Source organism: Trichosurus vulpecula, chromosome 1, assembly GCF_011100635.1.
Source record: "Trichosurus vulpecula isolate mTriVul1 chromosome 1, mTriVul1.pri, whole genome shotgun sequence".
Classification (NCBI taxonomy): Eukaryota; Metazoa; Chordata; class Mammalia; order Diprotodontia; family Phalangeridae; genus Trichosurus; species Trichosurus vulpecula.
Window position 1 is genome coordinate 23284081 of NC_050573.1, and position 25265 is coordinate 23309345.

Here is a 25265-nt window from a genome sequence, read left to right on the forward strand (position 1 = left end):
GAGCCAGACTGGACCTGAGAGACCACCAGATCTCCTCATTTTATGGATAAGTAACTGACTTGCCCAACATTATCCAGCTAGGAAGGAAGTCAGAGTCAGAATCTGAATCTAGGTCCTCCAACTCTCCACAACCCCACATTGCCTCTTCCCTCCCAGCAAATATCTGCACATTGGGTGATCCTACCAGAGGGGCTAGGGTGGGGAGGTGGGCCATCCCTCTCCAGCTGGGCTGGTGCTAAGGTGATGTCCCTGCTGCAGGTGCTGAATACCTGGGTCCTGGCTGGGGATGTGGATGGTTGAAGCCTGAGACACCGGCGTGTGTAACCCGGACTCACTGGGGGTCTCAGAGTCTGAGCTGAAGACCTAAGCGAGAAGAGACACGAGTCATGGAGATTGAGGGCAGCTGAGGCCTAAGAACCTTGGACAATGACCATAGGCTGCCCTCCCCTATTGGCTCTACCTGTTTGGTGGGCGTCAGGCTGGCAAGTGCACTGAGGTTGGCAGTGTCGGTGATGAGCATGGTCTGGGGGAGGAGGCCAGTGTGCGTGTACTGAGTAACATCAGGTTTGTGACTGTAGAGGGCTGTGGAGGAATATAAGTGAGAAGAGAAGCCACATAAAACACAGGGACCAGGGACCTAATTTAGCCGGGCCACACTTAGCTGGTGGCACCATATCTTTTCTCAGTGGACCTAAGCAATGACCCAAAGAGGTTTCTGCTCACAGAGGGATGGAAGTGTAGATAAACTATAAGGCACCTTGATTTGATGTGTCAATGACCATGCCTAAAGTAAGCTAACCCTTTCATCACTGACACCCATGGGGGACCAGTCAGGCTGGGATTGCCCAGCCCTCTCCCACAACCGTCACTGTGGGGCTCAAGCTGGGGAGCATGGAAAGGAAGCAGAAGAGACTTGGGAGGAGAGGGGACCAGGCCTCTTACCATGAGGACTCTGCAGCTGAGCCATGGTGGCCATGAAGGGACTCTGGGCCATGTGGCCCTGCACCTGTTGCATGAGTGGCTGTTGATAGGAGGGATGCAATGGCTGGGAGAACTGGACAGGCTGTAGGGTGGTCAAGCTGCTGCCCATGCTGTTGATGACAGGTACACTCTGGGCCTGGCTAGAGGCTAAGCCTAAAACACAGATGGAAAGAGACTAGAACCCGCTTCCCCATTCCCCTTCTGCTCTCGTATCTAGCAGGAGGCCCAGGTGCATCCAAGCACTCTGGGTCAGAGGCTAGAACCCAAGGTTCCCTGCAGGGTTTGGGGCCCAGGGCTCAACTCATGTTAATTTAGGTAACATAATCTAAAATCATCTGTAAAATTTAGATAATGTCATTACTGGTCTCCCTGTCTCCACTCTCTCCCCTTTCCAAACCATCCTTCATACAGCTGCCAAAATTGTTTTCGTAGGGCACAGACTGGACCAGGTCACTCCCCTGCTTAACAACCTGAAATGGCACCGTATTTCTCCTAGGAGAAGTCCAAATGCTCTAGTCTGACATGTAAGACACTCCACAGTACAGACACAACCTCTCTTTCCAGCCTTCTCTCCCATTACCCCCTTTCATCGCCACTCCCCAGCTGTCCTTAGAGTGGTTTACAAAGATAGGACACCTCAAAGGCATCCTCTCTTCATCTCTGCCTGTTGAAACCATAGAATTTCAGTTGGAGAAGACCTCAGAGATCACCTAGACAAGCCTGATGCCCCCCTGAAGAATATCATCTGCATCATACCCAACAACTCCAGCCTTTCCCCAACGATGATATGGCAGCTTTTCAAATCCTGAAAGACAGCTCTTATATCCTCGCCAAGCCTTCTCTTCTATAGACTAAAACACTCCCAGATTCTCTAACTGACCTTCATGTGACATGAGAAATTCCAGGCCTTTTGACTGCTTATTTCCCCTGTAAACCATGGAGCCCAGAACTCAATGGTCCTCCATATACGAGCTGGCCAAGGCAGTGCCCAGAAGGACAGACATCTCTTCCTTTTTGGACAGTAGGACATTTTGAATGCAGTTCAAGGTCTCACCAGCTTGGCTGGTCACCATATCACACCTGGCCATCCTCTTCTGAGTTCAACACTAAAAGTTCTTCCCTGAAGCCTGCTGGAAGTGTTCTCTCCCAATGCCTCTAAGTCCCTTCATCTGTATTTCTCATGGATAATCACAGAGTTTGTGTCAGAACAGCCCTTGAAAGCCATTGGGTCCAGCCTAGACCTGAGCAAGAATCCTTTCCTCAGCTTCCTAACAAATGATCATCCAGCCTTTGCTCAGACACCTCCAAGGACTCCCTCATTTTACAGATGGGGAAATTGAGGCCCGGAGAGATTAAATGGCAGAGTCAGGATTCTAACTCGGGTCCTCTGATCCACAGTACTCCACCATCCCTGCTTTCTGGGCATTTACATCCGGGACCCTGTGTCCCAGGATCTCCAGAAGACTGGGAGGGACAATGGTGGACAAAGATATTTGGGGGAATCATCCTTTCCCAGAATTTCCTTCCTCCCAGGTATCAGAAACAAGAGCTTGTATGAAGTAAAGGAAAGAACACTGGCCTGGAAACAAGGGGTCCCAGCTCTTCTATTAGCTTCCTGTGTGACCTGGGAAAAGTCACTTCCACTCTTTGGGCTTCCACTTCTTCATCTTTAAGATGAGAACATGGTCTCTACGGCCCCTCCCAGCCCTGACATTCCCTGTTCTAAGGCCCCTCGAAGCCCTGATATTCCCTGTTCTAAGGCCTCTGCCAGCTCTGACATTCTCTGTTCTAAGGCTTCTCCCAGCCCTGACACCCCCTGTTCTAAGGCTCCTCCCATCTCTGACTTTCCCTGTTCTAAGGCCCCTCTCAGACATCCCCTGTTCTAAGGCCTCTCCCAGCTCTGACATCCCCTGTTGTAAGGCCCTTCCCAGCTCTGACATTTCCCTGTTCAAAGAGCACTCCCAGCTCTTACATTCTCTGTTCTAAGAGCCTCCCAGTTATGATAGTCTACATTTAGCTAGCTGGATCCTCAGGACCACGTCTCCCCTGTTCCATTCCCCTCACCCTGACCCAGCTCACCAATGACCAAAGTAGAAGCTCCTGTGTTGGTGAAGGTGGGTCCCAAGGAAGAAGGCTCGCCTGCCCCAATGGCCATGACCCCAGGGAGTGAGGCCATGATCAGGTTCTGGGGCTGCTGGTTGATCCCTGGGGGCATTGGCTCTAAATTGTGTAAGGCAGTCAGGGTGCTGACAGGAGGAAGGGTCCCCCCAGATGCCGAGACCTGCACGGGAGGAGAAAGACTCAGTACTACTATTGATATGGAGAACCACCAAGATGGGAGAGGAGAGGGGGCAGTTCAGAAAACCCAAAGGAGGCACACCTGCCACCATCTCCCCATCATCCCTCCCTCCCCCATTTGACAGCCTCCTTCATTTGGAAGACAGCGTGCCTCCAAGAGTGGGATTTCTCCTGGGGCACTGGCTCCATGCAGGTCTCTAGCCCTAGTCTGGATCAACGCCACCCTTTAAGTTTCTCTTGAAGGGAAGAATGGTCCAGTAGAAAGAGCACTAGATTTGAATTCAAATCCCAGTTCTGCTAACTACCCATGTGATCCTAGGCATATCTTCACCTCTGGGCCTCAGTTTCCTCATCTGTAAAGAGTTAGATTCTGTGTTCTTTGTTGTTGCTGTTCAGTCATGTCTGACTTTCCATTACCCTTTTTAGGGTTTTCTTGGCAGAGGTACTGGAGTGGTTTTGCCATTTCCTTCTCCAGCTCATTTTACAGATGACGAAACTGAGGCAAACAGGGTGAAGTGACTCACCCAGGGTCACATGCCTAGCAAGTGTCTGAAGTGAGATTTGAACTCAGGAAGATGAATCTGTCTGACTCCAGGCCCAGCTCTCTATGCACTATGGCAGCCCCTAGCGGCCCTCTGTGTTCTTCAGAATCTCTCCTATCTCATAACCTTATGAAATTGTGACTTGCTATATCTTGATTCCTGTTGCTGACACTCAACAGCTTTGTGACTGTGGCCAAGTCACTTCAGTTCTCTGGACTTCAGCGTCCTAATACAGGAATAATAATTTTTTCACTGCACCCCTCATAGGGCTATTGGGAGGGAGGTACTTTTTAAAGTTAGAAAAGATATTCTTGGGAGACACAATTTGGGTTCAGATCCCAACTCTGACACATACTGCCCGTGTGACCCTGGACAAGTCACCCTCTGTGCCCCCATGTTGTAGCGTAGGTACCAAATCTGTGTTGCAGGAGGGAAGCCCTCAGCAGAAGCTCCCTGTACAGATGCATTCACCAGTCTGACGATCTGTTTTTCTTAAAGCTATTTTTATTTCATAAAAAATTATAATTTTTAAATTTTTCTTATATAATTTTTCTTTCATAACTATTACTGCTTTGGTGGTAGCCCCAGTATAGGGCAGCTGAGGGGACACAGCCCCCAGCCTCTGCTTCCTTCAGAGAGCAGGAACAGGTTACCGGAGTCCTGCAGCCCTGGGCACAAGCCGACAGATAGGAGTAAGCTCGTTGTGGGCTGATACTGTTTCATTTGTTATCTTTTTCCCCTTAGCACAGCTATGGTACAAGTTCACAAATGATTCATTGAATGACTAAGTGAATGAATGATTGAGTGATGCTGCTGATGGTAACTGGATCTACAGACCCCGGTGGAATGGACGTTCCTTATGAGGAAGTACCGGCTTGCGCACATAGTGACTTGCACACAGTAGGTTCTTAAATGCTTGTTGAATTGAGCTAAACTGACAGTCTGCCAAGGAGGCTACCAGGATGGAGCTGGGCATTCCTACTAGACTAAAGAAAGGCTTCCATGAGTGGAGCTTCCTCCATAAGAAGCAGCATGATCTAAGGGGAAGAATGAGATCCTGGCCGTTGGCACAGAGCTGCTCCAGCTCCTTCCTCTGAGCCTGTTTCCTCACCTGTAAAATGATGATACCCACCTCAAAGTGGTGTCATGGGCACATCCACTGGCCTTATTATTCCTAGAGCAGGGGGAGAGGGAGGGAGCCATCCTGGCTACCAGGGAGGCTGGAAGGAGGGCCCTGGATGAGCCGGCACTCACCAGCTTAGCATCAGCGTTGAGCAGGCTGTGGCTGGGCTCCAAGCCTGGAGGGGATATCTGGTGCAGAACGGTGGGAGTTGTTACCATGCTGCCCCCACCGTGGCCGCTGCCCCCGGATGATTCTGCCTCGCTAGTCGGCTGTTGGCTGTAGCGAACACCTGGAGCTGGGGTGGGAGGGGTGAAGATGAGGCCCACAGATCCCTTCATCCCCACCCTTCCCCATGTCCTTTCCAGGTTTTCTTGTCCATCTTTCCCCCACCCGTGTCTACCTCCTCCACACAAATGTCCCCAGAGGACCAAAGTCATCTGGGGATCCAAAGGTAAGTTCCCAACTCCCACCCACCCCTGCATCACCACCAGCCAGCACTTACCATGGACTTTGCTGGGGGAGATAGAAGGTGGGGGGAGGCCAGGGGAGCCATGTGCTGACAGTGAAGGGCCAGGGCCAGGTTGGGGCCCGCTAAACGTGTCCATGGCTAACTTATGCCGGAAGGCCTCTTCCTTCCGTCGATTGGCAAACCAGTTGTAGACACGCACCTCGGTGACCAGGTTAGACCCCAAGCCCTGGGCCTGTGATGGGGAGACCCCTCTCTGGATACACTCAGCCCTGTGGAGACATAACCCAGGCCTGGTGAGCTCCACAGCAGGGATTGTGGCAGGATGGGGGGGAGGGGGCTGGGAGAGAGGGATCACCCACCACCAAGCTGTCCTTAGCTTACCCAGATGGAAGCCCCCTCCTGTTCCCCTCTCCTTTTACTTCTGGAGGTTCTCAGAATAGCCAAAGTTCAGCATGGCAAAGAACCTCAGAAGCCACGTCATCTAACCCTAATCCGATCAGGAAGTGCCCCCCTACAAAAGGTGTAGCCTTGGGAATGAAACCCAGAGTGGGGAGGAAAATCTATTACTTCCTAAGGAAGAACACGATTACTCTCATGGTTAGGAAGTTTTGTCTTATAGTAAGACAAAGACTACATTTTCGTAACTTCCAGTGTTCCTGGTTCTGCTCTCTGGGGCCAAACTGAGCAGTCTTAACCTTAGATCATCAGGGCAGCTACAGCCTAGGACTGTCCACCAGCAAGTTCCTATCCAGGGACCTGAAAAGTGTTGGATAACTGCAAGATACCCCTCAGAGGAGTAGGAGGAGGCCCCACTTCCTCCCCAGAAGAGAAATAGAGAGGGTAACAAATTGAGTGTCAATCCTCCCTGCTGAGAGTTTGGGGATGGGAAGAAGGAAACAGGGGAGAGACAGGAACAAAGCCAGAGAGATCCCGAGATTAGAAATTAACTTCATCTGAATCTGTGCCTAGCGTACTCTCCTAGAAAATCTGTGGACCTCTTCTTTCCTAGAGCTAAGACAGTATCTGGATCAGCACCAGGGACAGGGACAGGAAGGGAGGCAAGAGGGAGGGCTCCCAGATACTTGAGCCACACAAGTCTTTACCTGTTACACTCCTCCACCAAAGCCTCCCTCTCCTCCTTGCTGGGGTTCTTCTGCCTCTCATAAGCCTGGAACAGGATCTGCTGAGAGGCTGGACCCCATTTGAAACGGTTTCTCCTCCCCTTCTTGGTGGGCAGTTCATCTCCCATGGGCTCCTCAGCCAGTACGCCTTGTCCCGCATGGGTGAATTCTGTGGATATACAGAGCTGTGAGCAGACCCTAGACCCTGGGTCCCTATTTGCCCTCACTGCCTATGATCATCTGAATAAGGTGGACATCTGCCCAGTCTTTTCCCGAAGGCCCAGGAGACTGCACAGGCTACCAGAGAAGACCTAGCTTTTCTGCTCCCACCTAGAGGAGGGATGAGCAACCACAAGTTAGGAGAACTAGTAATGGTTTGTGGACAGAGGAATTGAGCTGCGGGGACACACGGCGATGCCCTGAGCCCTGCTGATTCTTAGCCCCTATCTCCAAAACTGCCCTAGGTAGAGGGAATAGGCAGTATCCATGGAGTGTGATTTGAGGGACAAGAAAGAGCTCCTAGATTCCAAATATCTCCTGCTCCCCCACATCATTTCACTTGCTGCCCTCCTCCAGCCAAGAACCTCACATTTATTTTGTACTGTGTGCCAGCCAACTAGGTGGCATAGTAGATAGAATGCTGGCCTTGGAGTCAGGAACATCTGAGTTCAAATCCTGCCTCAGATACTTACTTAGCTATGTGACCCTGGGCAAGTCACTTAACATCTCTCATCCTCAGTTTCCTCATCTGTAAGATGAGGATAATAATAGCACCTACCTCACAGGATTGTTGTGAATATCAAATTGGAAAACGTATTAAACCACTTCGTGAATCTTAAAGCTCCATTATAAGTGCTAGCTAGTGTTATCGCTCTATACAGTTATCCCTTCCGCATCACGACTTTCCCCATCATAGTTTCAATGTATCATGGGTCAGCAGAAAAAATTAAATGGGAATTTGGGAGGAGTTTTGGGAAGCCACAGGTGACATGTGAAGGCCAGCAGATGACACAGAAAAAGGTTAGGAACTCAGAAATGCATAAAATATATGTATGGTATTGTATAATGTCAACAGATCTTATCTTTTAATACCATAATAATTTAGACTTCTCTGATACAAAGGGAGAGCCAAAAAATTTTGCATGGATTTTCCAGGTCATAGGGGCACTGCACCCCAAACCCTACGATGTAGAAGGGATAATTATAATTATATGTCTACATGCTGTCTCCTCACCACCACCCACTCCCATCAAATACAATCTCCTTGAGGGCAGGGACTGCTTCCTTTTTGTCTTTATATCTTCAGCATCCAGCACACAGTAGGCATTTAATAAACACTCGTTGATTTGGTGGATGTTGGATATTGTCTTCCTACTTTCTCCCCTCTGCCCCCCCACACACAATAAAAGCAAAAGTTCAGGGCACCATACAAACATGAAGATGCCAGTAGTTGTTACTTACGCTGGGCCACCTCCCGCTGCTTGCGGACATACCAGGTATACAGGGCAGCCCGCTTCTGAGTCTTCATGGGGGTGCCTTTGTTGAGGTGCTGGGACAGGTGGGACTGGTTGAGGCCAGTGGTGTCCACCACCTCCCTCTGGGGAATGTTGTGCTGTTGAAGGTAGGACTTGACCATCTTTGCCACCCGCCATGGGTCCTCCCTGGAAAGAGTAGAAAATTACTATGGCAAGCTTGGGGACAGAGACTCCAGGAAGGCTGTCCCTGGCAACCCCCAAGTCTGTACTGGGGTTCCTTGGAGCCAGCCTCATTTAGGGAAGTGAGGGAATCGAGAAAATTAGAAAAGTGGGTGGTTAATGGTGAGAACTGAGTGAACCACACTAGCTCAGTTCCCTTTCTATCCAATTATGGGTCTAACCCAACTTCTATCTTGTGAGAAAACTTTATTCAATTGTGGAAATTGGGAGAAAACCTTCTTGTATTGCATGGCTGGAAAGCTGGACCACCTTTGCCAGCTATTTAGAGACCCTTAACCAAGAAGCTCAGTTATGCTGACCAGAAGCCCATTAAAACCCAAAGACTGAGGCAAGCAATTTTCTTACAATTACACATCTCAAGCAAATCCATATGGCTTATCTGAAAACTGGCCCCATATTACTCACTCAGTTATTGTCTCCATGCTTCTTTGACTGTTTACAGACACTTAGGGGGAGTGGAACTCCTCTTTTTCTGATTTAAGGAAATTGCACTTGCTCACTCTCCCCCTCCCAACTTAGAAATCCCTTGTCTTTCCTCTAATTAGAAATCAAATTGCCTAATGTTGTCTCCCAGTTCATTGTTTCCTTTTAATTAATTGGCCTTATTTGATTAATTGCTTTTAATGTATAAAAATCTTAGGGTCCAGCCCTAAGCATAGGAAGCCTGGTTTGTTAGGTAATTGGCATGCAATGCTTAACAAATTGAAATGTTCAGAAGTTCAAACCTTTGTTTTCTCAGTCATTTCCTCCTCTGGTAGGCAGGTGTGTACTCACACCGCCATTAGAAATTTATAAAATGAGCCAAAATGGGGGGAAAGTACCCTGAGCATACCCTGAACTTAGTTCTTTTCAGCCCAATCTCCTACACTCCTAGATCTCCATTGTCCATCCTGGACCCCAAGAGTCGCAGTTCATAACACTAACTCTTGATACTCAAGACTACAAGATAGTCATCAAAGAATGATTCAAAAATGGTCGCTGGATTGGACTAGCTAAGGCAGGAGCGTGGTTAAGGTATTGTTGACTTTCAACAAAGTTTAAAAAAAAACATTCATTCTAAACCCATGAAATCAGAAAGTCTGAGCATCAGAAGGGACCTTAGCAGCCACCCACTCGAGGCCATTACTGACCAGGAATTCCCTCTACAATTCCTCCAAGAGTTCATCTCCCTCTGCTTAAAGAGCCCATTACCTCCCAAGGCAACTTATTCCCATTTGGGACTGCTCTAACTGTTAGGAAGTTTTCCTAGGCATTCACCCTGGTTACTTCTGCATTTTCATCCATCATTCTCAGTTCTCCATTCCGGAGCCAAATAGAACAAGATAAATCCCTCTTCTAAATGACCATCTTTCAAATACTCAGTTGTCACATAGCATGCCTCCTGCCTCTTGGTGAAGAGGTTGGTGGTGGACAATAGATACGGAATGAGGCATATATTCTTATTCTTGGACAACAAGTTAATTTATTTTGCCTAATGGCCCATTAGCTATCAAGGAAGGTTCTGGTCATGGTGGCGTGGGGGAGTTATTGGTAAGTGGCAGTCATATAACAAAAGAAAAGAGCCTAAATAAAATAATTTTAAATAGAAATTTTAAAAAGCTATCATGCTTCCTTCCCCAAGTCTTCTCTTCTCCAGATTAATTCTTTCCTAGTTGCCCCAAGTGTTTCTTGTACGGAATAGTCTCCTAACAATAATAGTGATGATAATCACCAGCATCTTTACAAATATTATCTCGTTTAATCCTCATGATAATCCTAAAAGATAAAGTCCATTCTTATCTCCACTTTACAGATGAGGAAACCAAGGCAGGCGGAGGTGAAATTACTTGCCCAGAGTCATACAAATAGTAAATATCTGAGAAGGGCTTTGACCTCAGGTCTTCCCTACTCCAGGTTCAGCTCTTTATCCGCTGTCCCACTTCATTACCTTTTCTTTGGAGAGTTTGCTCACCTGAAAACTTCCCACATCGATGGAATCACAGGTGTCCAGTGCCTATCCTGCCTCACTGCTGACTCATATTAACTTTGCAGTCCATTAAAAACCCCAACATCTTTTTTCACATGAACTACTCTCTAGCCATACATCTCCTGTCCTATACTTTTCCAGAGAATTCTTTGAACCCACGTGAAAGAATCAACATGCTTATTACATTTATTGGATTTAATCCATTGTTCTAATTGGCAAGATCTTTTTGGATCCTGAGCCCTATTCAACCCCAGCTTTGGGGTTATTTGGTTAACTGAGGTTTGATTTTTTATAGATAAATATATGTGTGTGTATTTATATGTTTCATCTACAAATATATGTATATAGGCAAATATGTATTTGTGTGTATGCATACATACATACACACACGCACACACACAAACCTATATACACCTATACACTTAGGTACAGATACATTATTTAATTTAGAATATGTTGTCACATGATGGACCACTAGGTGGTGCAGTGGATAGAGTGCCAAGCCTAGACTCAGGATTCATCTTCCTGAGTTCAAATCTCACTTCAGACACTTACTAGCTTGGTGACCCTGGGCAAGTCACTTCACTCTGTTTGCCTCAGTTTCCTCATCTGTAAAATGAGCTGGAGAAGGAAATGGCAAACCACTCCAGTATCTTTGCCAAGTGGGATCCCAGAGAGTCAGACACAACTGAACAACATGTTATCACCTGATCTTTGAACATCTTTTTCTTTTTACTTCTTTTCTCCTGTCTTTTCTCTCTTCTCTTTCCCCCTGAGTGGAAGCAATAGCTTAAGGATTTTGAGATCCTTTCCCCTTTGGCAATCCCTTTTTAGAGATTCAGAGCAAAGGGGTATTTTTCTATCCGTCTCCTTCTTTGTCCCTGTTTTTGTCCTTCATCTATTTGCCTTGTAGAATCCGTAGCTTCCTTCTAAGCGCAGCCCAGGTGGCACACCTCCTGAGGCTTTTCCTGAGTTCCCTGGTTGTTTTCTCATGAAATTAATCTGTACATGCTTCATATTTACGTACCTGTGTACATTTTTACCCCCTTTCAGTAAAACATCAGCTCTTTGGGGGCAAAGGGGTTGTTTGGTTTCTGGGGGTTTTTTATATTCCCAGCGCCTAGCACAGCTGAAGATTAAAATATGCTTATTGGATTTAATTGAATCTGGTTTTCTCTCCTCCTTTTATCTCTACATCCAAGGCATTGGCCCATTAAGAGGAAGACGGGGATGAGTGGACATGGGAAACTGAGAGGACAAATTTTATTTGAGGGATCAGATCTTTCTTTCCTTGGGTCCCACTAAGGTCAATGTTCCCTATTAGTATTAAAAGGCTGAATAAGTTATGGAATACAATAACAACTCAGTCTCCCCTGTCTTCCTGAAGGCTAAGTACTTTAAGAATACTTTATGAAGTGCTTTCCAGAGCTCAAACTATATTATAAAGCAGCAATCATCAAAACATTTGGTACTGGTTAAAAAATAAAAAGAAGACTAGAACAGACTAGACAAGGGAGAATCGAAACCATTGGAACCCAGTAATCCAATGCTTGATAAAACTGAACCCATGAATTACTTAGGAAAGAACTCTCTATTTGATAAGTACTGCTGGGAAAACTGGAAAGCAATCTGGCAGAAGTTAGGCTTAGACAAACATCTTATAACATACTCCACAACACAACCTAAATTGATACACAACCTGAATAGAAATTAAATTGGAAAGAAAGCAGATCATATAGCTTTTACAGATTTGGGTGAGACTGATTCTTGAACAAAAATTAGACAGAAACAGTTTACAGAAGATAAAGTGGATAATTTTGACTTCATTGCTAGTTACTAGCCTCTAATGCAGGAAGACAAATGATGGGGGTTCAAGCAGATGACAGTAGATAGGGGAGATATCACAACCCTTCAGAGCGCCCTGCAATGCCAAGAGGAAGATGTAGCCTGACTGATTCTGGTGGAGGAAGCCAGAGCATCCATACTATCCAAATAAAGTGGATAAAATGTTCATACCATTTGACCCAGAGATTCCACTGATAAGCATATAACCCAAGGAGAGTATTGATTTTAAATAAATAAATAAAGAAGTCCCCATCTACACCAAAATATTTATAGCATTACTTTTTCTGGTAACAAAGAACTGGAAATAGAGACCCATTGATCGGAGAATGACTAAACCAGTTGTGGTACGTGAACGTAATATAATATTACTATGCTGTAAAAATGGATAAATATAATGAATGTAGAGAAGCCTTGGAAAGATATGAATTAATGCAGAGTGAAGTAAACAGAGCCAAGAAAATGATATATATAATGATCACAACAATGTAAATAGAAAGAACAACCACAGAACAACCAAAAATGAATGTTGCTGAATTACAGAGAATAAGCCTGGCCCCAAAGAAGACATATTGGAAAAACACCTCCCTCCCCCCACTTCTTGGTAGATGTGGAGTACAGGGTAGAATCCATAGCTGTGGAACATTGCATGTGTTGTCAGATTTTTTTTCAATTGTCTACGGATGTGTCATATCTTAATTATATTTGTAGAATTCCAAATTGCTTTCCAGAATGGTTGGACTAATCCACCAACAATGTACTAGTGTTACTGTCTTTCCACAATCCTTCAAACATTAGCTATTCCAATCTCGAGTCATTTTTTGCCAATTTGCTAGGTCAGACCTCAGGATTGTTTTTATTTGTGTTTCTCTTATTGTTGATGCATTGATTTCTTTTACTTTTCTCTTTTTCATTTTTCTTTTCTTTTTATTCTTTGTTATAAGGGATGACAGTTTGGGAAGGGAAAGAAGGGAGATGCAGAGGGAAAATAGAAGTAATAGAAAAACAAAAGAAATCAATAGCATTTTTTTAAAGCTCATGAAGTGCTATCCTCACTGTAACCTTACAATGTCAGTATCATTCTCCCCATTTTACAAATTAAGAAACTGAGGCCCACAAAAGTTAAATTCCTTTCCCAGGATCACAGAGCTAGCTCTTGCTCTGAAATGTTAATGTACTGTTTCACTTTATTTTACTTTGTTTTCTTTGTTTTTGGTCCAAATCTGAAATTTCATGGGTACAGGTAATTCTTGGTAAGTAATCTCCCTCTACCAAGGTAGATAGGCAACTCATCTGCAACTTATATTAATAATAATTTATACAGTGATTTAAGATTTCCACAGCACATTGCATATTTCATTTGATCCCCAGAACAACCCTCTGTGGTAGATATTATTCTTATCCTCATTTTACAGATGAGGTAATTGAGGCTGAGTGTGGTCAAGTGACTTGCTCAGAGTCATACAGCTTATATATGTCAAAGATGAAAGTCTGGGGAAGACAGGGACCTGTTCTCTATCTTCTATGTCTCCCTGAGAGATGACAAAGATGAGGAAGAGACAAAGAACTATGGAAAGACTCATTTGAAGCAAGGAGAGTAAAGAACCTTTAGCAGAATCAAAATCAAGATGCTAACTTTGCATTTTAAAATAGTCATAGTAACAGCAACAAAATATGGAGTAAAAAGATTGGAAGGGGACTCAGAAGCAAACAGAACATACTTATTCAAGTTTGGGGTTTTGTCAAAGTTAACATATACTTTAAAATCAAATTATAGATATGTTGGAATTTGAAGCTTTATGTATGATCTCTTTGTGAGTGCTTGAGTGTTTGTCTAAGATTAATAAATTTCTAATTTTAAAAATAACTCCTCCCAAAAAGTCTTCTCTGAGGTGCCAGGACCTCCAGGTCTCCACCTCTCTATGTCTCTGCAAACCTCTCCTCCAATTCTCCTCTACTTCTGTCCTCTGAGGGCACCATGCCTCTCCTCCTTCCCATACTAGCTGTGTTGACTCTGCAGTTGCCAGGAAAGGCTAGATGATAAAAAAGGGACAAAGTCCATTTCTGTGCTCCGGTCAGGCAAACACCTTTATCTCCTCTCCACCCCAAAGCCAGCTGTCCTCAGTTCCAGTCCCTGCCTGGGACCAAGAAGCCTTTTGTATTCTACAGTCTGTCCTTTCCTCCCCTCTTTGTCCTTTCCCATGGGGCTGAAAGACCAGAGCCCAGGCTCTTAGCTTAGGAGCTATGGAATCCTTTCTTCTTTGGACATACCATTCCAGGGTCTCAGGTCAAAGAGCTAGCTTTTTACCCTATCCCACAACCCTTCCTGGCTCAGAATGAAAAGGGCTTTGTTCCAGAGTGCCGACACCTGGGAGGGGAGAGGCAGGTGTCACCCTTCCTTCCTTCAGTGACTACCACAGCTTTACCTTGAGATCCTCCTACAGTGGACTCTGTGGGATGGGCTACACCCTCTTCTAGCACAACACACCCTTGGTTTGACTTTCCTTTAAACCAGAAGTGTCACACTCATGGCCCCCAGGAGCAAGCTGCTTGCACAACTCTAGAGGGAAGCCTGTCCTTTTAATTGGGAAATGTTTAACAAAATAAATTAAGATGCAATGCAACATAAATAATGTTAGTTTGTGGTTTTCTAAGTCATTATGGGACCAAAGATATCACTTCTATGAGTCTGACAACCACCTACTCCCCCTAAAAGTGGCTTTTTCCTAGGTTAAAAAAAGCTCATTGATGGCTCCCCTCTGTCCATCTGACTTCCTCTTTTTCTCCATCATATCACTAGAGTTGAAGTCCCTTACTAGCTGTGTGAGCCTAGGACAAGTCCCTTAACCTCTCAGCCTCAATTTCCTCATCTATAAAATGGGGTAGAGTTAATAATAGCACCTACATCACAGACTTATTATGAGGATCAAATGAGATTGTCTATATAAAATACCTTGAAAACCTTAAAGCTCTAGATACATGTTAACTATTATGGTTATATATACCTACACCCTGTTGTTATGAACACCTTTATTTTATAGGTGAACATCTCTCATAATCACTCCCTCTCGCCACTGACACTGCCCCAACTCTGGGGCTGGCCCTCATCCCCCACCATGCCTTAATTACTGCAATAACATGCTGGTGGTCCTGCCTCAAGTAAGTCTCTCCCCACTCCAGTCCATCCTCTACTCACTTGCCAAAGTCAGACCTGATGATATCACCTCCCTACTCCACAAACTCCATTGGTCCCTCTCACCTCCATTATGAAACACAAAATCCTCTGTTTGGCTTTTAGATCCTTTCCCCACCTGGCCCCTTCCTACCTACCTTTTTGGTCTTCTTACACCATACATCCCCCCACCTATCCAGTGACACTAGCCTCCTGACTGTTCCTTGCCTACGACCCTCCATCTTCCAACTGCTAGCTTTTCACTGACCTGGAACTGTCCCTCTTCCTCTCTACTTCCTGGTTTCCCTGGCTTCATTCAGATCTCAGCTAAAATCCCACCTTCTGCAAAAAGTCCTTCCCAGTTCTCCTTAATCTTAATAGTCTCTCTGAGACTATTCCCAATTTAATCTCTCTAGATCTTGTTTGTACACAGTTGTCTGCATATTTTCTCCTCCAACAGACTGTGAGGTCCTTGGGAGCAAAGACTGGATTTTTGCTTTCCTTTGAATCTCAATTCTAGGTGCTTAATAAATGCTGCTTAACTTACTGAATAAGAAACCAAAGCCTAGAGAAATTAAGTTATTTGGCCACGGTCACATTGGCAGTAACAGCTGGGATCTCAGTTCAGATCTCTCCACAGTGTTCTTCCCACTCCACCATGGTGTCTCTATAGCTCGATGCTCTGCTGAGACCAGAGCACAGTGGGGAAGAATTAATATTGATGAGTGACCAAATATAGACATCATTAACAAAGATTCTTCTTGAAACCAGCTTGAATTATTTGATTGTAAAACTGGAAATCAGAATATTTTACATACATGTGGCACACAGGTCAGAACTCCAGACATGGCCCCAAATAAATGCAGAGGAAAATCACCAGACAAAGGAAGTAGGAGACCTGGGGTTTGATCCCAGGAATGCTACTAACTTCCTGTACAACCACAAGCAAGTCACCCAACCTTCTTGTGACTCAGTTTCCTTAACTGTAAAATAAATGGGCTTGGTCTCCCTTAGTTCAACATCAGCCTTTGTAAGCCCTCATCCACCAGGAATGAACCCTATACTCCAGCAGCCATGTCAAAGGGACCTTCAGTTGGCATTGATCTTGGCACCATTTATTCTTGTGTGAGTGTTCCAATAGGGGAAAATAAAGATCATTATTAATGATCAACAAGGCAAGACCACTCCCAAGCTGTGTTGCCTTCACCAGGACAAAATGTTTAATTGATGATGCTGCAATGAATTCAGTTTCAAGAAGCCCCACCCACACAGTTTTCAATTCCAGATGTGACTGGTTATAGATCTGCTGATGTGGTTCTACTATCAGATAGGAAGCAGCAGCATTCCAAGATGGGGAATGATGCGAGAAGGTCTATGGTCCAGTTGAGTATGTGGGAAAGACCAACAGCTTCTATCCAGAAGAAATATCTTCTATAATCATGACCAAAATAGAAACAATTGGCAGCGTTTATCTTATGAAATGTGTTACAAACACTGTGATCATGGTAACAGTCCACTTCAAAGACTCCCAATGCCAGGCCACCAAAGAGGTCCCAATGGATTCAGTCATCAGCTAGCCAATGGCTGCTGCTATTGCTTATGGTTTGGACAAGAAGTTTGGTGCCAAGAGATGTATGTATGTTGATCTTTGACCTCGGAGGTGGCTTCTTATTTGTATGAGCAGGACATTGACAGCTGCATGGTCAGCCAATTCAATGCTGGGTACAGGGGTAGCATAAGACATCAGTGACAACAAGAGGGCTGTCCACAACTTCCAGACAGCTTGTGCACAGACGAAATGCACTCTCTCTTCCAGTATTCAGACCAGTATTAAGATTGACTCATTTTGTCATGGTTTTGACTTCTATAATTCTTTCACTAATCTCCTCTTTAAGGAGCTGAATGGCAAACTATTCCATGGCACACTGGACACCATAGAAAAAGCACTACGGGATATAGATAAGTCACAGATCTATGACATCATCTTGGTAGATGGTCCCACTCCTATCCAGTAACTCCCAAAGGACTTCTTCAGTGGCAAGCCTGATGAGGCTGTTATTTCTGGTATGGCTTTCCAGGCTGCCATCTTGTCTGGGAATAAATCTGAGAAGTTCAGGACTTGCTCTGTTGGTGTCACTCCTTTCCTCCTTGGTAACAAAACTCTTGGCATAATTATGACTGTTCTCATCAAATCAATACCTTCATCCAAGCAGACGCAGACCTTCATCACTTATTCAGACCTCTAGTGTGAAGTGCTTATTTAGGTTTATGAAAGTGAGAAAGCTATGGGCTAACAACCACCTTGGCAAGTTTGAGCTCATAGGTATTCCCCCTCTTCCCCAGGGTGTTCCTTGGATTGAAATGACTTTGACATTGAGGCAAATGGCATCCTCAATGTATCTGCTGGAGAGAAGAGCACAGACAGGAAAGTAAGGTCCCCATCCCCAAGGACAAAGGACCCTGAACAAAGAAGACAGGGAGCTCCTTGAGATCAGGGACTGGGGTTTTTTTTTTCTTTTCTTTGTATCCTGAGTGCTTAGTCTAGTGCCTAGCACAGAATAAGCATATCATAAATGCCTATTGCCTGACTAACATTGAGTGCACAGTCCAGGAAGCTGAGAAATACAAGGCTAAAGATGAGCAGCAGAGAGACATTGTGTCTTCCAAGAACTCACTTCTACCAAAAGAATTCAACACGAAGACTACAGTGAAGGACGAGAAAGTCCAAGGTGAAACTGGTGATGAAGATGAGAAGGCCAGTGACAAAGGTTGGCTATGAACCAGATAGCTGAGGAGGGAGGATCTGAGCATCAGCAGAAATTATCAAAGAAGGTCTGCCACCCATTATTATCAAGCTGCAGTGGTAGTTTAAAGATCATGTGTAAAATGTGGTATAAATCCAGGGTCTTCTGAGTGTGTATAGGAGAGAAGGGAACAATATGGCACTTTTCCAAGACTGTAACCAAGGGGAAACACAATTCTTGTCTTTGAGAATAAAAATCTATTTAAAATTGGTATCATAAGAAAAACACATTGTTGCTAGGTGATTTATTCAGCCCTAATATACTCTGTTCTAAGGTATCTCCCAGCTCCAACATTCTCTGTTCTAATGGCCCTCCCAGCTCTGTCATTCCCTGTTCTAAGGGCCCTCCCAGCTCTGATGTTCTGTAAGTCAACAAATTCTATGAAATGGCATCATAATGAATATTGAGAACTACCCAAGAATTGGAAACAAAGTGAAGTTCCCATGGATTGTGAAATAATCACTAAATAAATCGTGGTCCATGAAGCTTCACATCCAGCCATATACTAGGCCATCTCACCATCTCCTGCCAGAATGTGTGACCCTCTTCTCTCCCCTTGCCAAGCCCCTAAAACAAAAATCCCTTCCTTGACCACTCCTCGCCAAGCATATTGTCTTCCCATATTAGAATGTAAACAATTTGAGGACAATCGTTTCTTTTTTGAATCTTTGTATGCCCAAAGCTTAACATAGGCCTGGCACATAGGAAACTCAACATGTCCTTATTCATTTGTTCATTCATGTAATACTACTGTGCTGTGACAAATGACAAACATGAACAATTCAGAAGAGCATGTAAAGCTATATGTGAATTTATGCAAATTTAAGTGTGCAGAACCAGGAAAACAAAATATACAATGAATAAAATGGCAAACAGAAAGGATACCCCCCAAAAATTAAACCCTCAGTGCTATGTAATTATAGCAACGACAAAATTTGACCCCAGAGAAGAGTTCTGAAAATGTGCCTCCCTCTCCTCTTTGCAGAAGGGGAGAGAATATCGGTGTAGAATTTGTCATATAATGTTAGACACAGACAAGGGCATGCTGGTAAATGTTTAACATCCTGCTGCAGACACACTTTTAAATTTAATCTGCAATATTAACATTTTTCCATCACCTCATTAAAGCTAGACAATCAAGAAAACCACAATTCAAGCCCTAATTTGTAGAATTTTGCTGGTTACCAAGGTGTCAATGCTCACACTGAAAATTTAATAATAACCTCTCTGAAACAGTTCAAGCTAGCCCCAGAATACATCTGGATACAGCTAATATATTGCTTGGGTTTTACTGACTTTTTTTGGGTAGGGAAATACATATCACAAATACATATCACAAAATAAAAGCTATGTAAAAACAAAATGTAATCATTAAACAAGTTTCTGAAAAGAACATTGAGTTGCCAAGGAGAGATGTCACCCAAAAAGGGTGATGGCTAGCCTGAGATGCATAGAAAAGGAGTGATGGGGGCTTCTGCCTGGCACCAACCCCAGCCTGTCACCACTTACTGATTACAAACCTCAGCCATAACTCCAACCACACTATGGGCCCACAAGCACCCACTGCCCAGAGCAGAGAGCCCTTCACCTCCTGTTGCCCAAAGATGGAAAGAGGAGGCCCAGGCAGGGCAGCCCTCCATAGCCCAGCAGGCTCAGGAGCTTGACTCTTAACTTTGGACTGGCAGTGTGGTTTGGTAGCAAGAATTACTGTCTCCTTGGTCCAATGATCTGGACCAAGGATCTGTGGGAACTGGGGCAAGTTTCCCTGTGCTGTGTTTTCCACATTGGGGAAATAAGAGGTTGAATTAGATGACTTCTATGTCCACACCCACCCTTCCACTGGCTATGCCCCATACCTGAAACAGAGTCCTTCCTCACCACTACCTTGAGTAAGCCCTCATTTCGGCATGAAGCCTTCCCATCTGCCAGTGCTTTCCCTGCCCCCCAGAATTACCCTGTAGCTATTTGTCCTATAGCCATGTGTTCATACATTGTCTCCCCAATGGAGTATAACCACCCTGAGGGCAGGGATGATTTCTCTTCTGTGTCTATAGTCCTCACACTTAACACAGCACCTAACCCATGATAGATGCTTAAAATAATCTATATAAAACACTTTGCAAACCTTGAAACACTGCAAATGTTAATGATTATTATCACTAAAAAATGATTAATAATTGACCAATCCCAGCTCTAACCCTTCTATTCTATGATTTTTATTAGGGAAGAGAGGATCTTAAGAGAGGCTGGAGAAGGCATCCCAAGGAAGAATTCTCCAGAACAAAAGATTTTAGATTTAGATCTCAGTTTGGCTGCTCCAGAGTCTACCCGCTGACCCCCTCTCCTCCTCCATCTTCCTGGACAGTTGAGGTCCTGCTTCTCGGGGTACACAGGTATGTGCCAGATTTGGAGCTGCTTAGTAAAGGGGAAGGGGCAGGAGAAGCACTAAGAAGTTTGGCTCCTCATTGGGTCACACCCTGAATCAGCCTTGCTCATTCCAATCCCACCAGGGCAGCAAGGCAGATGGAGTCAGGAAGAACAAAGTTCTAATCCTGTCTCAGACGCTTCCTAGGCACGTGACCCTGGGCAAGTCACTTGATTTCTATCATTCTCAGTTTCCTCATTTGTGAAATGGAGAGCGTAACGGCACCTAGGGTTGCTGCGAGGAGCAAACGAGATGGGGGAGGGGGGGAATAAGCATTTCCATAGCACCTACTGTGTGCTAAGCCCTTTTTACAAATCATATCTCATCTGGTCCTCACAACAACCCTACAAAGTCAGGGCTATTGTCATCCCCATTTCACAGTTGAGGAAACTGAGACAGACAGAGGTTTATACTCAAACCGCGGAGCCACCGCTCACTCACTGTTTGCAAAGCATTTTATCTTTTTTTAAAAAGTAATATATATATATATATATATATATATATATATATATATATATATATATATATGCTAACTATAGATAGAACCTACGATGTTAGAGCTGGAGGGAGACCAAAGAAAGCCACCTCCCTCCTTTTGTTGTCTGTCCTTCATTCTCAAAGAGGACATTGGGGAAGTGATGTCATGAATTGGATCTAAGTGAGACAGGAATGTGCAAAGTCACCAACCTCACTTTCTCCTCCGGAGCCATCTGGGTCCAGTGACCAGACATCAATCAAGATGACTAGAGATGGCTCCCCTACCTCCTTTTATAGATAAGGAAACTAAGACCCAACTGCGGTCACTTGTTTAAAGTCAGGCAATGAATTAGCAGTAGCAGTGGGACAAGAGCCGGGCTGTAACACTGTCTAGAGATCTTGTAACTCCAGGACTTAGGATGGCACCTGGTATACAGTAGGAGCTTAATAAATGACTGATAATTCATTGATTTGAGTAGAAGATGAATGACTTTTTGTTGGAATGCCACAGAGTGGATTCTTTTATTCAGGTATGGTTCAAACTTAGCCAATTTGATGTGATTCCATTCAATCCCATAAGTCTTTATCAAGGCCTCCTGAGATGTGCCAGGCTCACCATAATGATGAAATCCCATGTGCCAGGCACTAAAGATACAAAAACCTCACAGCCTTTACCCTCAAGGAGCTTACACTATAACAGAACCACTACTCATGTCTTCAGAAGACTGATGATGGTCTAAACTACCCACCTCCTGATGTGTGATAAATGCAAGCAGCATCAACATGCATGTATTCAATGAGGCCAGCACAATGGGGGAAATCATTTTGCTTGACTGTGAAGATTTGTTACAAGGACTTTGTTTTTCTTTTATATTGAGGGGAAGAGGGAAAAAAATGCTTATTAATTTTTTAAAAAAAGAAAGAAAAGAAAACCCACCACTTTCATGCCAAGGTCTTTGGAATTTTTGGACATAAAAAAATGAGTCCTCATCCTTGAAACAGCTGAGACCCTCTGGACTAGGTGAGCCCTGAGGTCCTCCAAGTCTGAGATTCTCTAATTCCAGCTGAGGACTCCTAGAGAGGGAGGGCCTGGCTCCCCACTACAGCAGCCAGCCTCGGGGAGGTCTACGGCCTGGACTTTGCCCCAAACTGCCCCCTTTACTCTGGCATCATCCCCAGTAGATTCCAGATGGAATCCCAATGGGGGGGTTCCCCCCCGAACTAATGAGTTGGACCATACTCAAGTTGAGAATAGTGACCTGGCCCCAGGGAACCCAGACAATCCCTACGCATGGGCTCTGGATGTTCCCTGGATCATCTTGGTCTTGCATCCTCCTGGCCCTGGCCCTTGGCCTCTGCCCTCCCCCTTCCTTCTCCCCCACCTCACCTTCCCCTTCCCTCAGGTTGGAGGCCCCCCTTTTTTAAAAGGGCGTTTTTTCACCTCCCTTTTGTTACCTGAACAATAAGTAACCCGGGTGGTTAGTTATAAACTCCAGCAGGAACAAGAGTCTGGTTGATAATTTATAGCAACATCTCAAATTTAAATGGAAAGCAAATAACAACCTGTTAGCATTAAAGAAAGCCCAATCCCTGAGCCTGGCTGGTACACTTGGGCCTCACCTGAGCTCCTCAGCTCCTTCTTCTCCTCTCTCAGGGCCTTGCTCAGAGAGACCTCCTCTCTCTTTCCTACTTTTGGCCTTCTTCCCTCTTCCCCTTCTTGCCTCCTTTTCCTTTCCCTTTATCTCTAACATCTGCCTACATCTGCCCTCTTCCCTTCTTGCCCCCCTTCTCCCTCTCAGGCCTCAGCTCCCTTGCTCCATTCCAGGATGGCCCATTAGTTGGACTTCAACTCCTGATGTTCTCAGATGGCTCCCCTCCCCATGGGGCCCTTCCCTGAAACCCCCCACCAAGCTGCTGACTGGCGGAGGCCCCACCCAGGCAGGTAAGAATGGCCCCTAGTGGGGGGGGGGAAGGGATGGTACCTTCTTCAGGACCTTGAGATCCACCCCAGGCTCCCCAGCAGGGTTGGCCTAGCCTCAAATCAGGAGCTCCACTCCCCACTCTTCCCCCCTCCCTTTCCACCCTCTCCCTAGGCCTGGACATTGTGCCTTGGCCTGTGCCCCTCCCCCAAAGTAGAATCTACCCTTTGCCCCATGGCTTCCCTGCCAAGACTGGAGGCCCCTTACAGGCATCGAGTCAGATCTGGGAGACAACTGAGAGATCATCTAGTCCAACCCTTGTATTTTATGGGGGTTGGGGAAAAACAGAGGCCCTGAGGGGAGGAGGAATTTGCCCAAAGCCCCATAGAAAATGAGCGGTAGGGCTGAAACTGGAAGTCAGATTTCCAGGTGCCTGCCCCTATGCTCTTCCCTCCAGGCCGATTTGTCTTCCTGTTCTGCACCCCTCAGAGGCCCAAAAATTCTTTCTCTTAGACTCTTAAAGTCTGCTCTTTGGGCACAGGGGTGCCAGCCAGTGATATCTAGCTCTATATGTATGCATGTATGTGTGTATATAAAGGTATATACATGTGTGTGCAGAGAGAGAGAAAGAGACCATACACACAGACCAAATATCTCCAGGGCTGACCCTGATTCCCTACCTACCCAACTTCCATCTGAGAACACTGTAAATGGGGGTCCTTATACAGAACCCCAAATCCAGCTATAAGCCTCTCCCTCCATCTCCATGGTCCCCCTCCCCTGATTCAGGACCTTGGACAGAAGGGAGGGTCTTTGTTCAGGCCAACATTTCAATCACCAATTCCTGCCAGAACCAGTTTAGGGAAAACCTCAAAAAGCCTCAGCTGGGAGAAGCCGGATTCCCCCAGTCCCTAGACCCTGACCTTCTCAAATAGAAAAAACCTGGAGCCCTAGCAGAAGACTTCTGTAGCCCCCAGCAGCCCCCTCCACCTATGCCCACCCCCTCTTTCCTTCCCTCTGGGAAACCTGCCCAAGGCCTTTGGAGCCAGGTGGCTGGCCATGTCTTCCCCAGCACACAATCATCAGAAGTTAATGATCACATGGCTTATCAGGAACTTTTCAGTTTATAAATTTATAAAAAGCAAAAGAGAAATAATAAAGCCCCTAGATAATTAGTAACCAGGCAAACCTGGCTGGGGAGGGGGGAGCAACCCAGCCCCAGGTCCCACACAGTCTCAGAGATGGGGAGCCAGAGAGATGGGATCAAGCAGATGAAGGAAGCTGATCAGGTAGGGATGGCAGAGAAGAAGAGGAAAAGCATGTCAGCCCTTGGTTGGGGTGGAGAGGGGTACTATAAGGGAAGATGAGGCAGGAAAGAGGAATCAGCTTTGATCCTAGGAACCCAGCTGCCCCAAGGTAAGAATGAACTATTCAGATCTTTCCTTGACTAATGGGGTGCTTCACCCCCTTTCCAAACCTGCCGAATCCCTCAAGCTCAAAAGAGTCTTTCAAACCCCCACCGCTATCCCCCTCCTCCTCCTCCCAGGCTTCTCTTTCTAGACCTCAACATATGACCATGGGGATTCAGGTTAGGGGATGCCCCCAAGCAATTTTTGTAGATATCATGATAAAATGGTTCCAGGGCCTGGAAATACCCATCCCTAACACACACATTCTCCCAGCCCAGCTCTCTCAGAGAAGACTCAATGAGATTCCCCAGCTCCACTTGCCCCTTCCCCCCTAAACTTCAAGCCAAGCTCTGGTTCTAAGCTCCCACCCTCCAGTTCCCTACGAAGTCTATAATCGAGCTGATGAAGACCACGTGTAGCAATTCTAAGCCGGAGCAGACCCTGTCCCACTGCTGGGAGGAGAGTAGGCAGTGAACGGGGACCACGCCAGGCAGGGCAAGCAGGGTGGACCGTGGCAGAGCGGGGAAAGGCGCCTTACTGTAAGAGCGTCTCCACCACGGCCTTCTGGTGGGCCGCCTCCTCCGGGCTCAGGTTCTCCAGCTCCTTCAGGATGGGGGGCGTGAAATCTTCCCCTTCGTCGTCCGTCTCATCCTCAGAGCCCCGCGGCTCTCCCAGCCCATTGGGGAGCTCGGCCAGCTCGCCGCCGCAGGGCTCCCTCTTGTCCAGAGAGGTCTCTCCCGTCGAGTCATAGGGTCCCGTCTCACCCAAGGCCCGGATCAGGGTTTCCTTGGTCAGTCCCGATTCCAGCAGGGCGGCCAAGAGCTCTGTCTGTAACTGGCTTAGCTGGGAGACCATGGCTCCAGGTGGGAGGCCGATGGGCCGCGCTACCTCCACCCGTCCGGATACCTAGGCTTCCTCAAAGCATGGCCAGCCCGTCTTCCGGAGAGCGGAGACGAGCCTCCCTGCCTCCCTTCCAATTCCCCCCAAAACTACACTTACCGA

At 45.9% G+C, this 25265-nt stretch overlaps 1 protein-coding gene across 2 annotated transcripts; it reads right to left on the reverse strand.

Moving 5' to 3' along the window:
• Positions 1–269: 269 nt before the first annotated feature.
• Positions 270–25265, reverse strand: HNF1A (HNF1 homeobox A; the record flags this gene model as incomplete). Of its 2 annotated transcripts, none has more annotated exon segments than XM_036765729.1 (9): positions 270–363; positions 461–582; positions 943–1134; positions 3061–3262; positions 5076–5239; positions 5447–5682; positions 6517–6703; positions 7996–8195; positions 24802–25265. In XM_036765729.1, coding segments are annotated over 9 exon segments (1714 nt in total), but the record flags the coding sequence as incomplete, so codon positions are not given.